The 24,816-nt window shown below is 48.3% G+C and overlaps 1 protein-coding gene and 1 long non-coding RNA gene across 9 annotated transcripts in view; one reads left to right on the top strand and one right to left on the bottom strand.

Moving 5' to 3' along the window:
- PLEKHA7 (pleckstrin homology domain containing A7) overlaps positions 1-22,027 on the bottom strand; it is a 262,522-nt gene extending 240,495 nt beyond the window's left edge. For 6 of the 7 annotated variants that reach the window (XM_060177086.1, XM_060177089.1, XM_060177091.1 and 3 more), the window contains exons 1-3: positions 17,797-18,146; positions 17,604-17,680; positions 17,453-17,510 (exon numbers count right to left, since the gene is read on the bottom strand). In XM_060177086.1, coding sequence (XP_060033069.1) covers positions 17,453-17,510; positions 17,604-17,680; positions 17,797-18,005 — 344 coding nt within the window. In that variant the 5' untranslated portion in view covers positions 18,006-18,146. Of the gene's footprint in view, positions 1-17,452; positions 17,511-17,603; positions 18,147-21,886 lie in introns of those variants that run through there. The other variant, XM_060177093.1, reaches the window with a different exon arrangement.
- On the top strand, positions 18,139-21,020 carry LOC132533906 (uncharacterized). Of its 2 annotated transcripts, none has more exons than XR_009545668.1 (3): positions 18,139-18,276; positions 18,843-18,943; positions 20,914-21,020. It is a non-coding gene; the product is annotated as an uncharacterized LOC132533906 (long non-coding RNA). The 2 variants fall into 2 exon arrangements; XR_009545667.1 differs by having other exon boundaries at positions 18,151-18,276; positions 18,840-18,943.
- Positions 22,028-24,816: the final 2,789 nt, after the last annotated feature.

Raw genomic sequence — 24,816 nt, 5'->3', positions numbered from 1 at the left:
ACAAGCAGTAGGACTGACAGCACCCTCTGAGCAGACGGGAGGCGAGGCACACCCAGCATCCCCGGAGGGTGCTCAGAACCAGAAGCTCCCCAGGCAGGAGGTCCTCTGGGTAAACATGGCAGCCATGATGGCTGGCAGGACCACACTGACACCAGGCCACTCACAACTCCAGCCAACCCGCTCAGACCTGTGTCCCACTGGAGGTGAGGGGCTCACCATGCCTGAGCTCTGCGACGAGAGGAAGGGCAGCTAGGAGACTCATACAGGCACCACCCTTTATTCTTAATTATCACCAGGGAGAAAAGTAGCATTTTGGGCTGTGCACAGGAGAGGAAACTAAAGCCCTGAGACACTCTGCACTTTCAGTGTTGACAGAATCACCCTGGAACTTGCAATCATGCTGAGCCCCTAGCCAACAGGGCTAGGTGGTTCAGTGGCTAGAGCACTGAACTTAAAAGCACAAAGTCCTGAGATTAATCTCTGGTATTGCATGTGCCTCTTACAACTACAACTTCTTTTTTAAATTAATTAACTACTTTATTTACTTATTTATTATTGGCTAGAGACAGAGAGAAATTGAAAGGGGACGGGGAGATAGAGAGAGAGACAGAGAGACACCTGCAGGGACTGGATGCTGGCACACCTGGTTGAGCACACATCTTACAAAGGGGGATCAAACCATGTGCAAAGATATGGGTTTCAGCCCCCAGTCCCCCACACGCAGAGGGAAAGTTCTGCTAGTGGTGAAGCAGTGTTGCGGGTATCTCTCTCTCTCCCTATCACCCCTTTCCCTCTCGATTTCTGGCTGTCTCTATCCAATAAATAAACAAATAATTAAAGAGAGAGATATCTGCATCTCTTCTTCACCACATGTGAAGCTTCCCCCCTGCAGGTGGGAGCCAAGGGCTTGAACCCAGGATCTTGTGCACTGTAATGCGTGTGCCTAACCAGGTGCGCCACCGCCTGGCCCCTAAATACAATTTCTTAAACATAAAATATAAACACGTGAAAACAGTAAGGCCGAGGCCCTAGAGGTCCTGAACTGCCTCTACCTCCTTCCCCCTCACTGCTCTCTCAGCTAGTACACAAAAGCTAGGGCTCTTGTTTCCCTGGTGAAAGAGGTAGTGACCCTGCCAGGCAGAGCAAACGCTAACATCTGGCGACCCTCCCACTTGGGGGTGAGGGTGGCTGGTAAAAACATCAAAACCAACCAGAGGGGAAAAGCGCCCACTACCAGGAGAGAAGAAAATTTTTTTTCACTTTTTTTTTAATTGGGGAATTAATGTTTTACATTCAACAGTAAATACAATAGTTTCTACATGCATAACATTCCCCAGTTTCCCATATAACAATACAACCCCCACTAGGTCCTCTGAATCCTTCCTGGACCTGTATTTTCCCCACCCACCCACCCCTGAGTCTTTTAGTTTGGTGTGATACACCAATTCCATTTCAGGTCCTACTTCTGTTTTCTTTTCTGATCTTGTTTTTCAACTTCTGCCTGAAAGTGAGATCATCCCATATTCATCCTTCTGTTTCTGACTTATTTCACTCAACATGATTTTTTTCAAGGTCCATCCAAGATCGACTGAAAACGGTGAAGTCACCTTTTTTTTACAGCTGAGTAGTATTCCATTGTGTATATAGACCACAACTTGCTCAGCCACTCATCTGTTGTTGGACACCTGGGTTGTTTCCAGATTTTGGCTATAACAAATTGTGCTGCCAAGAACATATGTGTACACAGATCTTTTTGGATGGATGTGTTGGGTTCCTTAGGATATATCCCCAGGAGAGAAATTGCAGGATCATAGGGTAGGTCCATTTCTAGCCTTCTGAGAATTCTCCAGACTGTTCTCCACAGAGGTTGGACCAATTGACATTCCCACCAGCAGTGTAGGAGGGTTCCTTTGACCCCACACCCTCACCAGCATTTGCTGCTGTTACCTTTTCTGATGTATGACATTCTCACAGGAGTGAAGTGGTATCTCATTGTTGTCTTGATTTGCATTTCTCTGATAATCAGAGACTTGGAGCATTTTTCATGTGTTTCTCGGCCTTTTGGATCTCTTCTGTGGTGAATATTCTGTCCATGTCCTCCCCCCATTTTTGGATGGGGTTATTTGTTATCTTGTTGTTGAGTTTGGCAAGCTTTTTATATATGTTGGTTATTAAACTCTTGTCTGATGTATGGCATGTAAAGATCTTTTCCCATTCTGTGAGGGGTCTCTTGGTTTAGGTAGTGGATTCTTTTGCTGTAAAGAAGTTTTTTAATTTGATGTAGTCCTATAGGTTTATACTTGCCTTAGTCTTCTTTGTAATTGTATTCATTTCATTGAAGATGTCTTTAAAATGTATGCAGAAAAGAGTTCTGCCAATATTTTCTTCTAAGTATCTGATAGTTTGTGGTCTAACATCCAAGTTCTTGATCCACTTGGAATTTACTTTTGTATTTGGTGAAATGCAGTGGTTCAGTTTCATTCTTCATGTTTCAACCCATTGTTTCCAACACCATTTGTTGAAGAGACTCTGCTTTCCCCATTTAATAGTCTGAGCCCCTTTGTCAAAGATTAGATGTCCATAGGTGTGGGGGGGCTCACTAGAAGAAACTTTAACACAGCCAGTCATAACAGAACTTCAAAGAGGAGGGAGTTTATATATATATATATATATATATAATTAGTACAAACCGTCTAGAATCGCACTGCCTTTCAAAGGCAAGTCTGAGCCAGAAAGCTTGCTTCCCCCGCCTGCTAACCTGATCCCAGACAACCCCCGCCCTTAAAGAACCAACCACACTCCTCTCGTGGGCTGAGCATAGCTGGGAAGCAGAGCTGGTGGACTCTGTCTTAACAGCACAAGGTGCTTTACAAGACCCACATGGATGCTAAGCAGCTGGTGACTGAACGGACGGGTCCTGGAGCAAGAGCTGCCCAGGCTCTGATTGAAGGGCTCCTGTAATCTGAGCAAGGTGCTCAGCATGCTGCAGGGCGACCACTGCCCCCACCTGTGGACATGCACAGGCAAGCCCCTCTGCACATGGATTGGAAGTGATGGGTGCACAGGACACGGAGGAAGCTGAACACATCACTGTGGCTTCACTCCCCCAGCAGTGAAAGAGCACGGGAGGGAGGCTGTGCAGCCAGGGGCCTGGGCACCAAGCCCCTCCACACCCCATGCACTGCAGGCCTCCAGGAAAGTGCAGAGGGCGGCTGAGAGAGAGTGTGTGCTAACTGCCAGCTGCCAGGTCTGGAGAGGGTCAAGGCTCTGCCTTGGCAGGAAAAGCCCCTGGAAGCCCTGAGCACACCGGCTGTGACGCTGGGAACACTCTCCTGGCAGGACCTGAAAGACACAGCCTGGCCTTAAGCAGGCTTAAGTGCCTAAGCTGTGGTCAGCTGACTTCTGGAAAAACAGGGTGGGCAGGACAATGCCCCAGAGCACCAGGGCCACGCACTGCGCTGCCTGGGGAGCACCCACCCTGCCCCCCTCATCTGCCCTGTGAGGGGCTGTCTGAAAGGTGCAGAGGGCCAGTTTGGAGGTAACCCCACAGGAGTCGGAGGGGGTGACTCTCACCGTGTACTGTGATGGCTCAGCGCTCACACTGGGGGTTCAGAAGCCTCAGGCTCAAGTTCCAGCCTTTCTGATGCCTGGCCGGGGTGGGGGGGCGTCTTAGCACCCCCACCTTCCCACCAGGGCCAAAGTGCTCTGTGTATAAGACACAATCCAAGTATCTGCCTCTGTGGCCCTGCGGGCAGCACAGCGGTTAGAAGCTCTTGACTTGGGAGTCGGGCGGTAGTTGGACAGTGTCCTATCCAACAACAACGACATCAATAACACCAATAATGATAACCACAACCATGATAAAAAGTAACACAGCATGTGGCTTTTAGAAAGCCCCCTTGAGCCCACATTTCTGTACAAAAAAAAAAAAAAAAAACGATAATTTTGTGAGTTTACAATCAGATATTGTTCATGATATACTCCATAAATAATAAAACAGGAATTCCTAGACACATTTCATCTCAGAAAATTGGAAAGTAAATATTTTGACAGCCATTGGAAAACAACAGGCAAACAAAACCATATTCTTCTGTTTTTCTCTCTGCCAATATTTACTCAAGACACCATGCCAGTTTACCAAGATGTTTGCTGCCTTAGACTGAGCAGAAGAAAGATTCAAGTGTGTGCTCTTTGCTGAAGAGACAGGAAACTGGAACAGACACCTCATAAAATCACCGAACAGCACACATAACAAAGTGCTTTCTGAAATCATCTTCTTTGCCCAAGTCAACACACACACACACACACACACACACACACACACACACACACACACACACACACACGTGGGAATCACTTCTCCCAGACTGTCCAGTCCTTCCTCTGAATCACACACCTCTTCTGGGAGGCCAGAGCCTGGAGAGAAGAGGCTTGTGGCTGGTTTGAAAGAAGTCTCCCCAACCTATCCTAGGGTGGTTTTATACTGTGGTACAAGCCTGGCTCATAATCCTTCCTGCACACCACCACCAGTTGCTTTTGCGCACAACCTAATATTTCAATCTGTGAACCTGTCTCAGTCTTTTTTTTTTTAATTCGTTTCAGTCTTGATAAAACAGCCAGGAAGTGAAATGTAAAAATGGGAGATTATGTCAAAACTTGCCAAACTGGGAGGACTTTTCCTCCCCCTCCCCCCAGATTTATTTTATTTATTATATGAATGTTTCCCATGAGACAGAGAGAGAGGCACCTATCCTCAACTCTAGAGCACACGGTGCCAGGGGCTGAGCTGAGAACCTCAGGCAATGAAGTTTAAAGCTACCAGCAGGGCCATCTCTCTTGCCACTGGAAGTCTTAATCTTCAACAAACCGTCTCAGAATCTTCATTTTAATGTAAGCTGCCAGTTTCCCCAGGAATTCCTTACGGAATTGTTGCCTTCTGATTGGAAATAAAGTTTCTGTAACTGCTTTTCCTAGCAGCACTTCAATTAAAAAGGAAAAGACCATAAAGGGAACACCTCTACAGGCTGACGCCTACACATTTCACTAGCACGAAGTTCCTGAGAAGGGCTGGGGAGACGGGAAAATGTGATGCAAATGCCTTTCCTGAGCGAGGTTCCCAACTCCCAGGTTCAGTAGCTAAGACATCACAAGCCAGAGGTGAGTAGGTGCTCTCGTGTTAAAGAGAAAGACACGGGAGGTGGTGCAACAGAGTGTGAGGTGTTGGATTCTCAAGTATAAGGTCCCAAACTTGGTCCCAGCATCACATATGCAGGAGTAATACTCTGGTCCTCTTCCACAGCCTGTCTCTTTCTTTCTCATCAAAAAATCTAAAAAGAGAAGTCAGGTGGTGGTGCACCTGATAAAGCACAGTAACCAGGCACAAGGGCCTTGGTTCGAGCCCCTGCTCTCCACCTGCAGGGGGGAAGCTTCATGAGCAGTGAAGCAAGTACTGCAGGTCTCCCTCTGTCTCTTTTTCTCTCTCCTCCTCCTCTCTCAATTTCTTTTTTTTCTTCAAGATTTTTTATTTTATTTATTATTGGATAGAGACAGAGAAATTAAGAGGAGAGGGGGACATACAGAGGGAAAGGGAGACATAAAGACACCTGCAGCCATGCTTCACCACTTGTGAAACTTTCTCCCTGCAGGTGGGGACCAGGGGCTTGAACCTAGATCTTTATGCACTGTAGCGTGTGTGCTTAACCAGGTGTGCCATCACCTGGCTCCATTTTATTTATGTATTTAGTTATTTGTATTATCTTTATTTTATTTATTGGATAAAGACAGCCAGAAATTGAGGGAAGGGGGAGATAGAGAGGGAGATATACAGAGAGACACCTGCAGCCCTGTTTCACCACTTGCAAAGCTTCCCTTGCAGGTGGGGACCGGGCGCTTGAAGCCGAGTCCTTGCACATTGTAATATGTGCACTCAACCAGGTGCGCCATTACCTGTCCCCCTCAATTTCTCTCTTTACTCTATCAAATAAAGGGGGGGAACCTATGAAAAAAAAAGAAGGATTGCTGGGAGGAAAATATGACAGACAAAACAGGCTAGTTTGTCCTAAAACAGACCTGGAGGACTATCCCTTGTTTGACGGGTGAACTAAGCCTCAGGAGGGCAGTTTCCTGGGCTGCCCAGTGTCAACAGGCTTTGTGAAAGGGCCTCCTGCAAAGAGTCCAGCTGGGTTCCCATCTGGCCATCCTGTCCCACCTACTTCACCCTTCAGCCTCGACTGAAAGATGTGCTCACTGAATACAAAAACACCCTGGACGTTTCACATCACTTTCTGAAGGGCAGGCAGAAAGGCTTGAAGCTGGCACAGGTTAGTAAGTGCCCAGTGCTGGTCTCCAGGGCCTCTGGCTGCACTCAGCCTTTCCCCTGCACATGCTGTCCAAGGGCTGAATACACAGGCTCTTGCTCTGTACTGTCTCAGAGCTGGGCACAGTGGTGGTGACTCAGGTGATGAGGACAATGCCCTGGTGCTTACATTAAAGTTTTTTATAATCGGGGGACAGGCGGTGGCTCAGCAGGTTAAGCACACATGGCACAAAGCATAAGGACCGAGTAAAGATCCCGGTTTGAGCCCCTGGCTCCCCACCTGCAGGGGGGGTCGCTTCACAAGAGGTGAAGGAGGTCTGCAGATGTCTATCCTTCTCTCCCCCTCTGTCTTCCCCTCCTCTCTCCATTTCTCAACAACAGTAATAACAACAACAATGGCAGCAAAACGAGAAAAATGGCCTCCAGGAGCAGTGGATTCATAGTGCAGGCACCAAGCCCCAGCAATAACCCTGAAGGAAAAAAAAAAAAAAAAAGATTGATGTTAGCAGCCCAACAGGTGGTGCAAGATGAAGCATCGGATTTGCAAGGATGACAGCCTTACCTCGATCTCGGCATCGCATGTGCCAAAGTGATGCTCTGATTCTCTCTCTCATAAATAAATAAATGTAAATGTTTCTTTACTTAGAATGACCTGCAAGTAACAAACAGAAAAGCACCATGGGGGGCCAGGCAGTGGCTCACATTACAACTCACAAGGAACCAGGTTCAAGCCCCTGGTCCCCACCTGCAGGGGGAAAGCTTCATAAGTCATGAAGCAGGGCTTCAGGTGTCTCTCTATATCCTCCTCCCCTCTCAATTTTTCTCTGTCTCTAAGCAATAATAAAATAAAATAAAGAAAAACACCACGACAAAGTGGCCCCAGCAGTGGCCCAGTGGATGACACATCAGACCTTGAAGCCTGAGGTGCTGTGCTTGATCCCTGGCATTGCCGTACACCAGAGTGATGTTCTGGATCTCTCTGCTGGGGATTGAACCTGGGACTTTGGAGCCTCAGGTGTAAGAGTCTCTTTGCATAACCCCTATGCTATCTCCCTTGCCTGCCACGCCTCACTCAACTCCAGAACGATGTGTCTGACAGGGTCAGCACCCAGGAAAACTCTCTTCAAGGAAGAAGAATTCTGGGAGTGGGTCTTGGCATCCTGAGCAGATCTAAATTGGAAACTCTGATTATTGTTTTCATTATGTACATGGTAATGATGCCGTGTAATCGGGACAAACAGCCCCTGTTCCCAGATTAGATTCAGATGAACAGGAAATGAGGTGGACAAAGTTATGGGTCATCAAATACATAAAGTTTTAGGAAAAATTCTTAATAATACTTACTCACCTCCTCTTATGAAATATGTTAAAACTCTACGCAAAATACTATCTGCTAAGCCTGTTACTCAGAAATACATCACCCCATGAAGTACAACATTACTGTGTAAAACTGCAAGGCCATCTAATCAAGAAATGAGCTTTGTTCCAGATATTGTTTATGTAAGACTGAAGGCTATATAAACTCTCACTTGCTACATAAAAACAGAGTTCAGATTCCCCCTCCAACAGAGTGTGGTATATTCTGTTCTCCTCCTGACCCACCCTGGTGGTCACCTTCAGAGTTCCCTGATCCTTCCTGCTGCATCTCCGCCTGAGCGGTCCATCGCACTTGCCCAAGTAAATGAATTTAAAAAACCCTATGACAAGGGGCTGGGAGATCACTCAGTGAATAGCATGCACGCCTTACCAGGGTTCAATGCTTCAAAGCACCTTGGACAGCACCAAGGGAACTCCCTGGATGTCAGATGGACACTTTGGTCTCCCTCTCTCCCCACCCCCAAATATTAATAAAAATTGGGCCAGGAAGCAGCTCAGAGACAGTGTGCGTGTGTGCGGCCCACCCACGTTCCTCAGCATCACATTTTTTAAATGACAAGATGAGAGACTACAGAAGGAATGGGAAAGTACATACTTTAATGGCCTTTTTTTCCACTTATTTTTTTTTCCATTTTGTTGCCCTTATTGTTACCCTAGTTGTTGTCATTATTATTATTGCCATTGCTGTTGTTGTTGGGTAGGACAGAGAGAAATGGAGAGAGGAGGGGAAGACGGAGAGGGGGAGCGAAAGACACACACCTGCAGATCTGCTTTACCTTGTGAAGCGACTCCCCTGCAGGTGGGGAGCCAGGGGCTCAAGCCGGGATCCTTACGCCAGATCCTTACGCTTCTTGCCACGTGCACTTAACCCTCTGCGCTACCACCTGACCCCTTTTCACTGATTTTTCTTTTTAAAGGAGTTTCTCAAACAACACTTTTTTAAAAAAGTATTTATTTATTTATGTATTTATCTATTTATTTATTCTCTTTCGTTGCCCTTGTTTTATCGTTGTAGTTATTATTGTTGTTGTTATTGATGTCGTTGTTAGATAGGACAGAGAGAAATGGAGAGAGGAGGGGAAGACAGAGAAGGGGAGAGAAAGATAGACACCTGCAGACCTGTTTCACCACCTGTGAAATGACTCCCCTGCAGGTGGGGAGCCAGGGGCTCAAACCGGATCCTTATGCCGGTCCTTGTGGTTTTGCGCCATAGGCGCTCAACCCGCTGCACTACCGACCAACTCCCTTTCCACTGATTTTTAAACAAGTAATTCATCACTTGCAATGCACCTGCTCCTGCCACCTGCTGTGGTACAAAGGGCTGAGGAGAAAGGGGTAAGGCAGTCCAATCCAGCTTCACGAATGCCTCTGCCAAGAGACTCAGTGCCCTCATATAGGACTAGGAACCCAGGAAGTCGGCTGGCCCTGCAAGCCCCCAAGCTAGAGCTAAGGAGCCCAAGGACCATGTGTGATCAGCTGTTTCCCACCAGACACCTGAAGCCAAGTCACAGCACACGCCAGTGCCCCACAGACACCACCTCCTCAGATGCAGAGCTTCAGGCTGTGAGGTCAAGATGCCAGAGGCCTGAACACCTGCTTTGAGCAATATTCCTGGCAGCAAACAAGTATATATAGAGAAGTCTGGGATTTGGGCACCAGACCAGACAGGCCAGGTTCCTACTTGCTTAGCCTCCTTTCCCTCTCACCTTTCCCTAACTGCCTCCCCACCCTACCCTCCAATCTCCGCCCAACAAGAAGTGTTCTAACCTGGAACATCTGGTGAACTCACTGGATCTCTTCAAACTCCACTGCTTCAATAAATACCAAGATCCATTCTACTATAACATGCAAGAAAAGAGCTACTTGTGCTTTGGGGTTTTGTTTTTTTTCCTCCAGGGTTATCGCTAAGGCTTGGTGCGGCACTATGAATCCACTGCCCCTGGATGCCACTTTTTCCATTTTTTTGTATAGGTCAGAGAGAAACTGAGAGGGGGAGATAAAAAAAAAAAGAGAGAGAGACACTGCCAGCTGAGCAGTGGTGCACCTAGTTAAGTGCACACACCATAGTGTGCAAGGACCTGGGTTCAAGCCCCCAGTCCCCACCTGCAGGGGCAAAGCTTCACAAGTGGTGAAGCAGGGCTGCAGGTGTCTCTCTATCTCCCTCTCCATCTCCCTTTCCTCTAAATTTCTCTGTATCAAATGAAAGTTAAAAAAAAAAAAAAAAACTGGAGGCCAGGCAGTAGTGCAGCGGGCTAAGTGCATATGGCACGAAGCGCAAGGATCTCGGTTCGAACCCCCAGGCTCCCCACCTGCAGGGGAGTCACTTCACAGGTAGTGAAGCAGGACTGCAGGTGTCTGTCTTTCTCTCTCCCTCTCCGTCTTCCCCTCCTCTCTCCATTTCTCTCTGTCCTATCCAACAACAATAACAGCTATAACAACAATAACAACTACAACAAGGGCAACAAAATGGGGAAAATGGCTTCCAAGAGCAGTGGGTTCATGGCGCAGGCACCGAGCCCCAACAATAACCCTGGAAGCAAAAGAAAACAATAACAATTTTTAAAAACCTGAAATTTACTACAATAGCACAAAATTTTCTAATTCAAAAAATGGATTCTGGGAAGAAGGGGCTGCTGAAGTGCTTTCCTGATCCTTGGTGACAGGGGCCAAGGAGCTGACTTTGAATCTGACTCTGCTTTGAACATGTGAAGCCCTTGGGCACTTCCCCAGCACCAAATGGAAGAAGCAACAAGGACAAAGGAGTAGAATGACAAGATGGCAGAGCAGTACTTTGCTCTCCCTCTCCCCTCTCTCTCTCTCTCACACACACACACTCTCTCTCTCTCTCTCTCTCTCTCTCTCTCTCTCTCTCTCTCTCATAAAACCAAGTGAACTCTGGAAGAGTTTTCAAGCAAATGCTTGAAACTGTTTCATCAAGAATAACTGAAAACTCACATGACCTTCCAGTCCATAGTCACTGGGGAAAATGAAATCAGCTACACTGAGGCTCTGTCCTTCAGTCTGAATCACATTAAAGAAAGACATCCCCCCACCACCAAGAAATCACAAGAAATCTAAAATTAAGAAAGCAGACTGAAGGACTGGGTGGTGGCGCACCTGGTTAAGCACACGTTACAATATGCAAGGACCCGGTAAAGCTTCACAAGTGGTGAAGTAGGGCTGCAGGTGTCTCTCTGTCTCTTTCCCTCTCTATCACCCCCTTCCCCTCTAGATTTCTGGCTGTCTCTGTCCAACAAATAAAGATAATAAAAATTAAATAAATTAAATGACAAACAGACTTAAGAAAGGAAGAATGGAAGGAAGCTGACACTAAAGAAAGATAGAAACTGGCTGGGGGTGTGGATTGAACTGCCAATGCCGTCCCACAGAGAAGCAATTATAGAAGCCAGACCTTCTATCTTCTGCACCCCAAAAACTATTTTGGTTCATATTCCCAGCGGGGGAGAAGTAACAGGAGGAAGAGGACCAGAGGGTTCTGAACTCCAACTCCATCAGGACCTAGAGAGAGAAAAGGAAAAAAGGAAAGATATCCGGAAGTAGTAATAAGTGTAGCTGTGACTTAAAATGGATGAGAAAGCAGGACCATAGAAAAAAATGGTGAAAAAATTATAGAGAAATATAGGCAGTTATAGAAATAATAGTCAGCCATATCTGTGCTCTTGGGAGAACCACTGCAGTTTCCAATGGAGGGAATAGGGACACAGAACTCTGGTGGTGGGAACGGTGTGCAATTGTACCCGTTATTTTGTAAATCACTAATAAAAATAAAATTTAAAAAAAGAAAGCAAACTGAAGCAAACAGTTTCCTTAGTGTTTGGGGGGAGGGGGCAGAAGGAGAAGAATTACTCCCAAACATCAATGACCTCAAGAACTTTCACAGGACCCAAAAAATAGAATCAAGGTCCACACTTGGCTTATCCTTCAGGATCAGGGGCATCATCACACACTGTTTTCCCACAGGTCTGGGAGGAATCAGCCAAAAGTCTGGGGCAGGGGAGGGACAGGAGCACCATCCACGCAGACTCAGGCCCCAAGGGGTCCTGACTGACATTTCTCTTTTCTCTCTGACTGCATCCCAGTCAAGTCTGAACTAACCACTTCTCTTCTCTTCCTCTCTAACGTTACGGCTCGTACTCAAGCCATGCGCAGCTCTGCTGTGGACTATAGCAACAGCTTCTGCCTGGAGCCTTCTTGCTTTCTTTTTAATATTTATTTATGTATGAAAGAAATGGGAACAGCAGAGTGTCACTTTGGCACTTGTGATGCCAGAAATTGAACTCGGGACCCCATACTTGAGACCCACTGTGCCACCTTCAGGGCCTCGAGAGTGAACTTTCTAAAAAAAAATGGAAACCAAGTCCCACTGTTTCTCTGCTTAAAAACCCTCCACAATCCCAGTTTTGGGAGCTACTCTCTTCTCTGATCCAGCTTTCCAGTCTCATTCCCATCTCTGACACCATCTCCCCAGACAATACCTTTAGCCCACCTGCATGTTAGCTGTTGGGTTCAAACAAGAATTAATAGACATGGGCCTCTTGTCTTATACCTAAAATAGACTACTTAGCTTTTCCCAAAATGGAGACTCCAAATCTCATCTGCTCTATTCTCACCTTTAGGTTCCTGATTACTAAACAATCTTTCTGCTTTATATCGTAATGTTTTTCAGCCACCAAGCTGAGCATGTTACCGTGATGCCAACATGACTTCCCTGGGCAGACAGCATCACCAAAGTGTCCTGGAACCCCACCTCTCCAGATCCCTGCCCCACTAGGGAAAGATTGAAACAGAAACTGGCTGGGGGGATGAATCCACCTGCCAACACCAATGTCCAGCGGAGACGCAATTATATAAGACAGACCTTCTGCCTTCTGCAACCCATAAAGAATTTTGGTCCTGGGGGCCAGACGGTAGCGCACCTGGTTGAACACACATGTTACAGTGTGCAAGGGTTCGAGCCCCCAGTCCCCACCTGCAGGGGGAAAGCTTCATAAGCGGTAAAGCAGGGCTGCAGGTGTCTCTCTGTCTCTCTCACTCTCTATCTCCCCCTTCCTTCTTGATTTCTGGGTGTCTCTATCCAGTAAATAAATAAATAAATATATAAATAAAAATTTAAAAATCTTTAAAAAAAAAAAAAAAAGAAGAAGAATTTGGGTCCATACTCCCAGGGGGATAAAGAATAGGAAAGTTTCCAATGAAGGGGGTGGAATGGAAACTCTGTGGTGGTGGGAATTGTGTGGAATTGTACCCCTCTTATCCACCAGACTTGTCATTCATTATTAAATAAAATAAAACCCTCCACAGGCTTCTTGCTGAGCTTAAGGGGCAGTTTAAAAATACCTTACCATGGCCTGGGAGGTGTGCAGTAGATAAAGCATTGGGCTCTCACGCATGAGGTCCTGAGTTTAATCCCTGGTAGCACATACACCAGAGTGATGTCTGATTCTTTCTCTCCTCCTATCTACTTCATGAATAAATACATAAAATCTTTTAAAAAAAAATAAATAACATCTTACAAAAATAAATAAAATAGGGGCTGGGTGGTGGCACACCCGGTTGAGTGCACGTTACAGTGAGCAAGGACCCAGGTTCAAGCCCTTGGTTCCCTATCTGCAGGGGAAAGCTTCACAAGTGGTGAAGCAGGGCTGCAGGTCTCTCTCTGTCTCCTTCTCTATCTGTCTCCTTCTCTATCTGTCTCCCCCTTCTTCTCAATTTATGGATGTCTCTATCAAATAAATAAAGATTTTTTTTAAAAGTGAAAAATAAATAAATAAAATAAAAATACCTTATCTTAGGGGGCAGGTGGTGCACCTGGTTGAGCGCATGTGTTATGGTGCACAAGGACCCAGGTACGAGCCCCGGTCCCCACCTGTAAGGGGGAAAGCTTTGCAAACAGTGAAGTAGTGCTGCAGGTATCTCTCTCTCTCACACCCCCTTTCCTCTGGATTTCTGGCTCTCCCTATCCAATAATTACAGACTTTAAATTTTTTAAATACGCCAATTCCATTTCAGGTTCTACTTGTGTTTTCTTTTCTGATCTTGTTTTTCAACATCTGCCTGAGAGTGAGATCATCCCATATTCATCCTTCTGTTTCTGACTTATTTCACTCAACATGATTTTTTTCAAGGTCCATCCAAGATCGGCTGAAAACGGTGAAGTCACCATTTTTTACAGCTGAGTAGTATTCCATTGTGTATATATACCACAACTTGCTCAGCCACTGAAATGGAATTGGCGTATTGCACCAAAGTAAAAGACTCTGGGGTGGGTGGGAGGGGAGAATACAGGTCCGTGAAGGATGATAAATGACATAGTGAGGGTTGTATTGTTAAATGGGAAACTGGGGAATGTTATGCATGTACAAACTTGTATTTACTGCTGAATGTAAAACATTAATTCCCCAATAAAGAAATACATTTAAAAAAAAGAAAAAAATTTAAATAAACTAACAAAAATAAATAAATACCTTAAAATCAAAAAATAAACTAACAAAAAATAAATGAAATAAAAATACCTTATGTTGGTGCATGAAGCTCCGGATTACCTAGCTCTCTCACATGTGTAATCTCCCCTTACTTCCTCCTTTGTTCACAACATCTCACACACTCTGGGCTTCCTGCTCCTCAAGTCTGAACCTCATTCATTCCCTAAAGTCCTTCATAGTGGCCGTTCCTTCATCCTGAAATCCCCACATTGTGGCCATCATCATGTACATGGACAGAAACACCACCACTGGGCTCCCAGCCCAACAAAGCCTTTCTGTTTCTTATATTACATCACACACATTCACTGTCACCTTACTTTACTTGCCACATAGTAATTACTACTATCTGACATTATTACTAGTTGTTTATTTATTTTACCAGAACACTGCTCTGCTCTGGCTTATGGTGGTGCAGGGAATTGAACCTAGAACTTTGAAGCCTCAGGTATGAGTCTCTTTGCATAACCATTATGCTGTCTACCTCCACCCTTACTCTTCCTTTAATATTTATTCATGTATTAAGTCGGGAGGGGGGGAGGGAGGGAAAGAAAGAGGAACAGTGTATCTACTATTCTTGCACATGTGATGCCAAGGACTGAACTCTGGAACTAGAGTTGGAGAATCTAATGTTTTTACCCACTAAGCCACCTCCTGGGCTGCTGACAGGACTTGTATGTGCTTGGTTCCTTGTTTGCTACTTCCTCTCCTCCTCCACCAGGTAATAAACTCCTTAAGCAACAGAATCTGCCTCACTGGCTCCTGTAGTCTCAATGTCTAGAATCGCCAATAAATACCAATAGAGGCAACTACGAGGAAAGGCACACTGGCCAAGAGGTGCTAATGTCTCACACCAGCTCCCCAAGTTCTCTCCCCCCCACACACACTCAAGATAAGTTGGTGGGACAGGATGGGGAGGGGGTAGCAGCAATGCCACACCTGGTAGAACACAGGCATTACAGTGTGCAAGCACCTGGGTTTAAGTCCCTGGTCCCCACCTGCAGAGGCAGGGAAGCTTCACAAGCTATGGGACAGTGTTACAGGTGTCTCTCTCTATCCCCTCTACTTCCCTTTCCCCACTCAGTTTCTGTCAATATTCAAATAAATTAATTAACATTTTAAAAGTATAAGAAACTCTGTTTCGTTTTTAACAAAAAGATAAGTCGGCAGAACTACAGTGAAAGTCCTGGGATTTCAGCCTTCCTGAAAGAGTACAAACCAGGGTACAGAGCTCCAGGACTTTCTGAAACCATCCAAGTTTCAAAGATGCGGCTCCTCTACTGACTGGCAGGGTTTCAGGCTAGTGAAGAAGAGATTCTGACTCACAGTCGCCATAGCACACCTAGCACTAGTCAGATCAAACATTTACCATGTGTCCGCTCCATGCCTGGCACTGGGGCCAACGACCAAAAGCGGCTTCTGGGCCACCTGGAACTCACAACAAAATGCCCGCCTGGGGTGGGAAAGTAAAGAGAATGATGTGGCAGGGTCTGACGGATGGATGCTCTGGCTTGCTGCTCCTCCACGGCCTGCCTGAAGGAAGGCCTGGGTCTAGTGGGACAACATCCTGGACTTTTCCGGGAAAAGTCCCTGTGGGCTTAGAGTGTGCAGGAGTGAATCTCGCAGATCAATATGAACTAAAGAAACTCTGGAGGAGGCCAGGAGGTGGTGCACCTAGTAGAGCACACCTGTTCCAATGTACAAGGACCGGAGTTCAAGACCCAGGGTGGACTGCAGGGTGGAAGCTTCAAGAGCACTGAAGCAATGCTGCAGGTTCTCTCTCGCTCTCCCCCACCGGTCTGAACTATATCTCTATATCTAAGAGAAATACTCCCCCCTACCTCTGCCCTGCAAGGATCCCTCTAGGAATGGACAAAGTGGGGGGAGGGGATGAGCTCCAGACCATCCCAGAGACCCAGATGGACAAAGAGAAAGTCCAGGTGGTGGCACACCTGGTTGAGCTCACAGGTTACAATGCGCAAGGATCCAGGTTCTAGGCCCTGCTCTTCACCTGGGGGTGGGGGGTGAAGCTCTGCTAGTAGTGAAGCAGTGTTGCAGCGCTCCCCATCTCTCTCTCTTTCTACCCTCTTGATTTCCGGCTGTCTCTATATCCAGTAAAGAAAAATCATAATAAAAAAACATTTTTTTTTGTCTCCAGGTTATTGCTGGGGCTTGGTGCCTGCACTACAAATCTACTTCTCCTGGAGGCCATTTTTCCCATTTTGTTGGCCTTGTTGTTGTTGTTATTGTTGCCATTGCTGTTGTTGGATAGGACAGAGAGAAATGGAGAGAGGGCGGGGGAGACTGAGAGGAGAAGATTAAGACACACACCTGCTTCACCGCTTGTGAAGCGACCCTCCTGCAGGTGGGGAGCCGGAGGCTGGAACCGGGATCCTTACTCGGGTCCTTGCACTTTGCTGCCATGTGCGCTTAACCCGCAGCGCTACCTCACAACCACCTCAAAAAAAAAATTTTTTTTTAATATTTATTTATTTACTTATTCCCTTTTGTTGCCCTTGTTGCTTTTTTATTGTTATTGTTACCGATGTCGTCATTGTTGGATAGGACAGAGAGAAATGGAGAGGGGAGGGGAAGACAGACAAGAGAGAAAGACAGACACCTGCAGACCTGCTTCACCGCCTGGGAAGCGACTCCCCTGCAGGTGGGGAGCCGGGGGCTGGAACCGGGATCCTTATGCCAGTCCTTGCACTTTGTGCCATGTGCGCTTAACCCGCTGCGCTACCTCCCAACAGATCCCCCCCAAAAAACTTTTAATGAAGGAGAGAGAGAGAGAGAAATGCCTCCCCAAGAGTCCTGTAGATTCTAGGCTCTCACTCTCTCAACTAGAGCACTGCTCAGCATTGTTTACGGTGGGGTGGGGGACTGAACCTGGGACTTCAAAGTCCCCGGCATGAGAGTCTCTTTGCATAACCTTTGTGCCATACCTCTCCCCCACTCCCCACCTCAGCACCCCGCCGACCCGGGCCCCCGCTTCCCCCCGGGCGGGGAGGCGTGTCCAGGGCCCCGGCGCGGTGTTGAGACCCCGGGGCGCGGAGTTGGGACCCCGGGGCGCGGAGTTGAGACCCCGGGGCGCGGAGTTGGGACCCCGGGGCGCGGAGTTGGGACCCCGGGGCGCGGAGTTGGGAACCCCGACCCCTCGGCGCACAGCCCGGCCCCGCGCCCCGCGTCCCGCCCGCCGCCCGCTCAGCGCGCAGAGCCCGGGGCCGCGGCGGGAGGACGGCGGGAAGCCCGCACTCACTCGATGAAGTAGCTGGCGCCCTCCTCGGTGAAGCCCTCCTCCCAGCCGCGGGGCAGGTCTGCGGAGAGGCCGGAAAAGTCGAGTCAAACTCGAGGGCGGCGGCGGGGGGCGCCCCCCGCCCGTCCGCCCGCCCTGCCCTCCCCGCGCCCACCTGAGCGGATCATGTGCCCGGAGTTGACGGGCTCGCCGGTGCGCGGGTGCAGCCAGGTCGTGCGGCGGAGCTGGTCGCTGCGGGCAGAGGTGCACCTGTTAGCCCGCACGCCCGCCGCGGGCGCCCCGCCCGGCCCCGACCCCGGCCCCGGCCCCGGCCCCGACCCCGACCCCGACCCCGACCCCGGCCTCACTCGATGAAGAAGACGCGGCCGTCGCGGCACACGCCGTAGGTCCAGTGCTCAGGTAGGGTGTCCCGCCCGCCCGCCGCCGCCATGTTCGCGGAGCCGGGCGCCGCCGCGGGGCTGGGGAGAGGGGGCGGGGGCAGGGGGGGAGGGGAGGGGGGAGGCGGAGCGGGCGGGGGGCCCGAGGGCTGGTCCCGAGCGCGCCCCGGGTGCTGCATGGCGGCGGCTGCACCGGCTGCGCGGGGCGCACGGGGCGCGCGGCCAGGTCCGGGGTCCCGGGTCCCCGAGCGCGCGGCGCACGGCCGGTCCCGCCCGCCTCCCGCGGCCTTTGTCCCCGCGCGTCCCCGCCCCCAGCCCGCCGGCGCCCCTTGGCCCCCGAGCCCCCGCAGACTCGGGTGGGGTGGGGGAGCGCCCGGAAAGCCCGCGCAGCCCGCGACCGGACCTCGCTCTCTGCAGACTGCGCCTTTCTGCACCGGGAACGCTCAACAGGTAGCCTCCATGTTTCCAGCCTGCGGTTCTTCCTCTCTGGGAAGAAAAGTTTTTTTGTTTTGTTTTGCCTCCAGGGTTATTGCTGGGCTCGGTGCCTGCACCATGAATCCACCGCTCCTGGAGGCCATTTTTCCCCCTTTTGTCGCCCTTGTTGTTGTAGCCTCGTTGTGGTTATTATTGTTGTTATTGATGTCGTTGTAGTTGGATAGGACAGGGAGAAATGGAGAGGGGATGGGAAGACAGAGAGGGGGAGAGAAAGACAGACACCTGCAGACCTGCCTCACCGCCTGTGAAGCGACGCCCCTGCAGGTGGGGAGCCGGGGCTCGAACCGGGATCCCTACGCCGGTCCCTGCGCTTTGCGACGTGTGCGCTTAACTTGCTGCGCTACCGCCTGACCCCCGGGAAGAAAAGTTTAAAAACAAATTAAAAGTTCCTCTTGGATGGTTATGTGGACTCGGGGAAGCGACAGTGGTGAGGAGAGCTTCACTGCACCTTGGCACGTAGTAGGTGTTGTGTTCGTTCGTGCCAAGACAAGCCCAGTTTCATTTGCCCAAATTTTCAGCAGAGAAGCAGCAGGAGGCTGCGGGGCTGAACACACACACACACACACACACACACACGCCTATGAAGTTGCAGGTGTCACAAGTTTCTGCCTCTCCAGTGGTAGTATGTCCATCTTTATTTATTTATGGAGGAGACCAGATGGTGGCGCACTTGGCTAAGCACACACATTACAGTGAGCAAGGACCCAGGTTCAAGCCCCTGGTCCCCACTTACAGGGAGAACGCTCCATGAGTGATGAAGTAGGGCTGCAGGTCTCTCTCTCTCTCTCTCTTCATTTTTATTGGATAGGGCAGACAAATTGAGACGGGAGGGCGAGGGAGAGAGATACCTGCAGACCTACTGCACCACCTGTGAAGCGTCCCCCCTGCGGGTGGGGATCCAGAGGCTGGAACTGGGATTCTTGAGTGGGTCCTTAACGCTTCCTACTATGTGCGCTTGACCCGGTGCACCACCGCCCAGCCCCCATCTCCCTCTTTGTTTCCCCCTCCCCTCTCAGTTTCTCTGTGCCTCTATCTAGTAATAAAAATTAAAAATTAGGATTTATTTGTGACCAAGGAGGTGGTGCAGTGGATAAACTGTTGGACTCGGAAGCGTAGACGTCTGAGTTTGGTCCCTATATCGAATGTGCTAGAGTGTTGCTCAGGTTTGTGCGTGCTTGTTCTCATCCATCTCTCTCCCCCCATATATATATGTGTGTGTGTGTGTGTGTGTGTGTGTGTGTGTGTGTGTGTGTGTGTGTATATGTATATGCGTGCACACATAGAGTGCACTATCCATCGCTGGCTTATGTTGGTGTGGGGTACTGAGTCTGTGACTTCACAGCCTCAAACATGAAAGTCCCTTGCATAACCATTATGCTATCTTCCCCACCCATGTAAGTATGTGTGTATATATATATATACACATACATATATATGTGTATATACATATATATAATATGTATATAATATATATTTATAAATATATATTTATAAAATATAATATAAATATAAAATAATGTAATTTTTTTTTTCTTCACACTCCAGGGTTATCTCTGGGGCTTGGTCCCTGCACTACAAATCTATGGCTCCTGGTGGCCATTTTTTCGATTTTTTTGGATAAGACAGAAATTGAGAGAGGAGAGGAGACATGGAGGAAGAGGAAGATAAAAACCTCCAGACCTGCGTCACCGTCTGTGAAGCATCCTCCCTACATGTGGGAGGCTGGAGGCTCAAACCCGCATCCTTCAACAGGTCTTTGTACTCAGTACTATGTGCACTTAGCCGGGTGCCCCACTGCCCAGCCCCCTTAATATTTTTTCTAAAAGATTTGCTTCTTGAAAATCAGATCAATGTTCTGGCATTTGCGATATTGGGAACCAGCTCAGGACCCCATGTTTGCAAGAACTGCCTCTTCCCAGCCACTGTGCCACCACCCAGGGGCACTTCAGTCTTTGAAAGAGCAGCCCTTCCAGGCTGGACCTGTAGTGAGGGCTCTGGAAGGTTCTTTATTGGACAGACAGGGCCTTCTCACACTAAGGCCTCTGCTCTCATCTCAGCTCTGGAGGAGCCCTCCCCTGACCTTTCTGTCCATACTTCATTCTTGTGTGCAGAGTTGACTTTTTTTTTCTTTCATTTAAATCAGAGCATTGCTCAGCTCTGGCTTACAGTGATGCCAGGGATTAAGCTTGGGATCTCTGTGGTCTCAGGCATAAAAGGGGGCAATGGATAAAATATTGGACTCTTTCAAGCATCAGGTCTGGACTCCAGCATCCCATCTGCCAGAGTGGTACAAATAAATAAATCACACTCTTTTTATTATATTTATTTATTGGATAGAGAGTCATAAACCAAGAAAGAAAGGGGTGATAGACATAACACTGCTTCACCGCTTGCAAAGCTTTAACCCCTGCAGGTGGGACTGGGGGCTCGAACCCATTGTAATGTGTGCTCAACCAGGCATGCCACACCTGGCCCCAATAAATCACAGTTTTCTTTCTTTCTCTCTTCTTTTTTTAAAAAAATATTTTTATTCCCTTTTGTTGCCCTTGTTGTTTTATTATTGTAATTATTATTGTTGTCATTGTTGGATAGGACAGAGAGAGATGCAGAGAAGAGGAGAAGACAGAGAGGGGGAGAGAAAGACAGACACCTGCAGACCTGCTTCACCGCCTGTGAAGTGACTCCCCTGCAGGTGGGGAGCCGGGGGCTTGAACCGGGATCCTTATGCCAGTCCTTGCGCTTTGCGCCACCTGCGCTTAACCTGCTGAGCTACTGCCCGACTCCCTTCTTTTTTTAAGTTTTCTTATTCTCTTATTTATTTTCCCTTTTGTTGCCCTTGTTGTTTTGTTGTTGATGATGATGATATTGAAGTTGTTGGATAGGACAGAGAGAAATGAAGAGAGGAGGTAAAGACAGAGATGGGGAAAGATAGACACCTGTACACCTGCTTCACTGCCTGGGAAGAGACACACACCTCCGCCGCCGCAGGTGGGAGCCGGGAGCTCAAACCAGGTTGCTTACACTGGTCCTTGGGCTGCACTGCCACCCAACCCCTTCTTCTTTCTTTTTAATAAAGAGAGAGAGAGAAAGAGATAGAAGGAGACGGGGGGGCAGAGAGATACCTGCATCTCTGCTCTGTCACTCGTGAAGCATCTCCTTTGCAGGTGGGAGCCACAGTCTTGAACCTGCGTCTTTGCTTACGGTGATGTATGCCCCCACCGGACCCCATAAGTAAATCTATATATATTTTAAAAGTCTGTTGTGTAAACCTCAGTGCTAGGTCCTCCAGCCCTTAAATTCACATTCTTTGATTGTTTGGAATTTTTTATTTTATTATCTTTATTTATTGGATAGAGACAGCCAGAAATTGAGAGGGAAGGTGGTAATAGAGAGGGAGAGATGCCTGCAGCCCTGCCTCACCACTCACAAAGCATTCCCCCTGCAGGTGCTTGAACCCAGGTCCTTGAGCTGTGTAACATGTGCACTCAACTGGGTACACCACCACCCAGCCCCTCCTTAAATTCACATTCTTATTTATGTTTCTTTATTGTCTTGGTTTTTATACATTAAGCCATCTCCACTGCCGTGTCTTCAGCACCTGGGACAGTGCCTGCTTCACTGGTGTGCGTTCAGTAAGTGCCAAATGATTGCATGGAAGACTCTCCACACTGCACCCCTGCAAGCTGAACGTGGGCAGAAGAAGCTGCACTCTGGGAGATGTGGACCAGCGTCAGTGGGACACGGGCTGTAAGTGGTGGAGTGAGACTCCCGAGAGAGTCACTGTAGGGCTAGTGAGAGAGCTTGACTGGATTGTGGGCAGAAGAAGCTGCACTCTGGGAGATGTGGACCAGCGTCAGTGGGACACGGGCTGTAAGTGGTGGAATGAGACTCCCGAGAGAGTCATTGTAGGGCTAGTGAGAGAGCTTGACTGGATTCTGTGCTGCTCTGCCGTGAGTGTGACCCTGGTTCGAGCCTGGCCCCAACCAAGCTGAAGGAACCTCCAGTGCTGTGGTCTCTTTCACTCTCTGAAAAAAGTCAACCCAGAGCAACGAAACACTGGTGATGACTGGGGGCCAGGTAGTAGTGCACCCGGTTAAGCGTGCATAGTACTAAGCACAAGGACCCACCCAAGGATCGGGGTTTGAGTGCCTGCTTCACGAGCAGTGAAACAGATCTGCAGGTGTCTATCTTTCTCTCTCTCCCTCTCTCTCTCTCTTTTTAATGTTTAATTACATTTATTTATTGGATAGCGACAGCCAGAAATCAAGGGGAAAGAAGGGAGAGAGACAGAGAGACACCTGCAGCCCTGCTTTACCACTCACAAAGCTTTCCCCCTGCAGGTGAGAACCAAGGACTTGAACTGGGTCCTTTTGCATTGTAATGTGCGCTCAACCAGGTGCGCCACCACTTGGCCCCTCACTCTCTCCCTCTCTGTCTCCCCCTCCTCTCTTAGTTTCTCACTGTCCTGTTCAATAAAATGGGCAAAATGGCCACCGGGAGCAGTGGATTCATAGTGCCGGCACTGAGCACCAGCAATGACTGGGGACAAAAGTAAAAAAGGTATGACTGTGTAATTTTGCTCCAGTTATGCAGGCAGGAGGGCTTCAACTGGGCCCTGACGGGGGTGGGGGGCACATGAAGCTAGAAGAAGCATCCACAGGTTGGGACTGAAGAGCAGCACCTGGCTGTGGGAGGGCAGTGGCGTGTGGAGGAGGCCTTAGGGATGCCCTTCCAGGGGGACAGGAAGGCCTTGGGAAAGGAGGCTGCCGTGAGCCAAAAAGGAGAAGCGTCTGTGTGACTGTCACCATCTCTCTGAGGGAGCGTCCTGCTCTGAGCAGGTTCTTGAAGAAAGGACAGTGGGATGTGCTGTTTTTATTGTCTAGTGTGAATTTAAAATGATGCATTCAGTGCACAAGGACATGAGCATAGTTCAGAGAAAAGCAGGACACGTAGCCTGGAAACAACAGGAATAAATACTCGGGGCTGTGGTGCACCTGGTTGAGCACACGTGTTACAGTGCAAAAGGACCCAGGTTCAAGTCACCCGACCCCACTTGCAGGGGAGAAAGTTCACAGTAGTGAAGCAGTACTGAGGTATTTATCTCTCCCTCCCTTCTCAATTTTTGTCTATCCAGAATAAATAAGGTCAAATATTTAAAATGAATAAGCAAACGTTACTCTCTAATTGGAGGAATGTAAATTAAAATTAAGAGAAAGTGCTTTTTTTTTTTTTAAAGATACCACATTGGCAAAAATGCACCTTGTAGGGGAGTCAGGTGGTAGCGCAGAGGGTTAAGCACATGTGGCACAAAGCCCAAGGACCGGCGTAAGGATCCTGGTTCAAGCCCCCGGCTCCCCACCTGCAGGGGAGTCACTTAACAAGCAGTGAAGCAGGTCTGCAGGTGTCTATCTTTCTCTCCCCCTCTCTGTCTTCCCCTTCTCTCCATTTCTTTCTGTCCTATCCAACCACAACAACATCAATAACAACAATAATAATTACAACAATAAAATAACAAGGGCAACAAAAGGGAAAATAAATATTTTTTTAAAAAAATTAAAAGGGAGCCGGGCGGTGGCACAGCAGGTTAAACACACGTGGTGCAAAGCGCAAGGACTGGCGTAAGGATCCCGGTTTGAGCCCCCAGCTCCCCACCTCCAGGGGAGTCATTTCACAAGTGGTGAAGCAGGTCTGCAGGTGTCTATCTTTCTCTCCCCTTCTCTGTCTCCCCTCCTCTCTCCATTTCTCTCTGTCCTATCCAACAACAATGACATCAATAACAACAACAATAATAACTACAACAATAAAACAAGGGCAACGAAAGAGAAAATAAATATTTTAAAAAAATAAGTAAAAAAAAATTTTTAAGTTAAAAAAAAAAAGAAAGAAAAAAATGCACCTTGCAGAAGCAGACACTATAAAATGGTTCTGCCTCTTTGAAGACAGTGAGACACAGCTCTTGCAGTCTGAATGAACAGACTTTTCAGCCTAGAAAGTCTACGGAAATTTATCCTACACTGTCCAAAATAAACAAAAGAAATTGAAGCAAGATGAGAGTACTTCCATGCCAGACTTGGAACACATGACCTGGGTCATGCAAGTCCATTACTCTGTCCTGAGCCACCTGCCCAGCAGCTATCCAGCACATCTGTACTATCTGTCCTAGGAGGACACCTGCCACCTGGAGAAAATCCACAGAGATAGGGAGTCGGGCGGTAGCACAGTGGATTAAGCGTAGATGGCGCAAAACGTAAGGATCAGGGTTCAAGCCCCCCGCCTCCCCCACCTGCAGGGGAGTCACTTTACAGGCCGTGAAGCAGCTTTCAGGTGTCTATCTTTCTCTCCCCCTCTCTATCCTTCCCTCCTCTCTCCATTTCTCTCTGTCCTACCAACAACGATGACATAAATAACAACAACAATAATAACTACTGTTATGCCCAGAAGTTCAAGTCCCGATCTCACGCAAAGAAGACCAGAATCACATGCAGTGGCAAGAGC

This window comes from Erinaceus europaeus, chromosome 17 (assembly GCF_950295315.1).
Source record: "Erinaceus europaeus chromosome 17, mEriEur2.1, whole genome shotgun sequence".
Lineage (NCBI taxonomy): Eukaryota > Metazoa > Chordata > Mammalia > Eulipotyphla > Erinaceidae > Erinaceus > Erinaceus europaeus.
The sequence above is the reverse complement of the archived record's forward strand: the minus strand, read 5'-3'. Positions and strand labels throughout refer to the sequence as shown.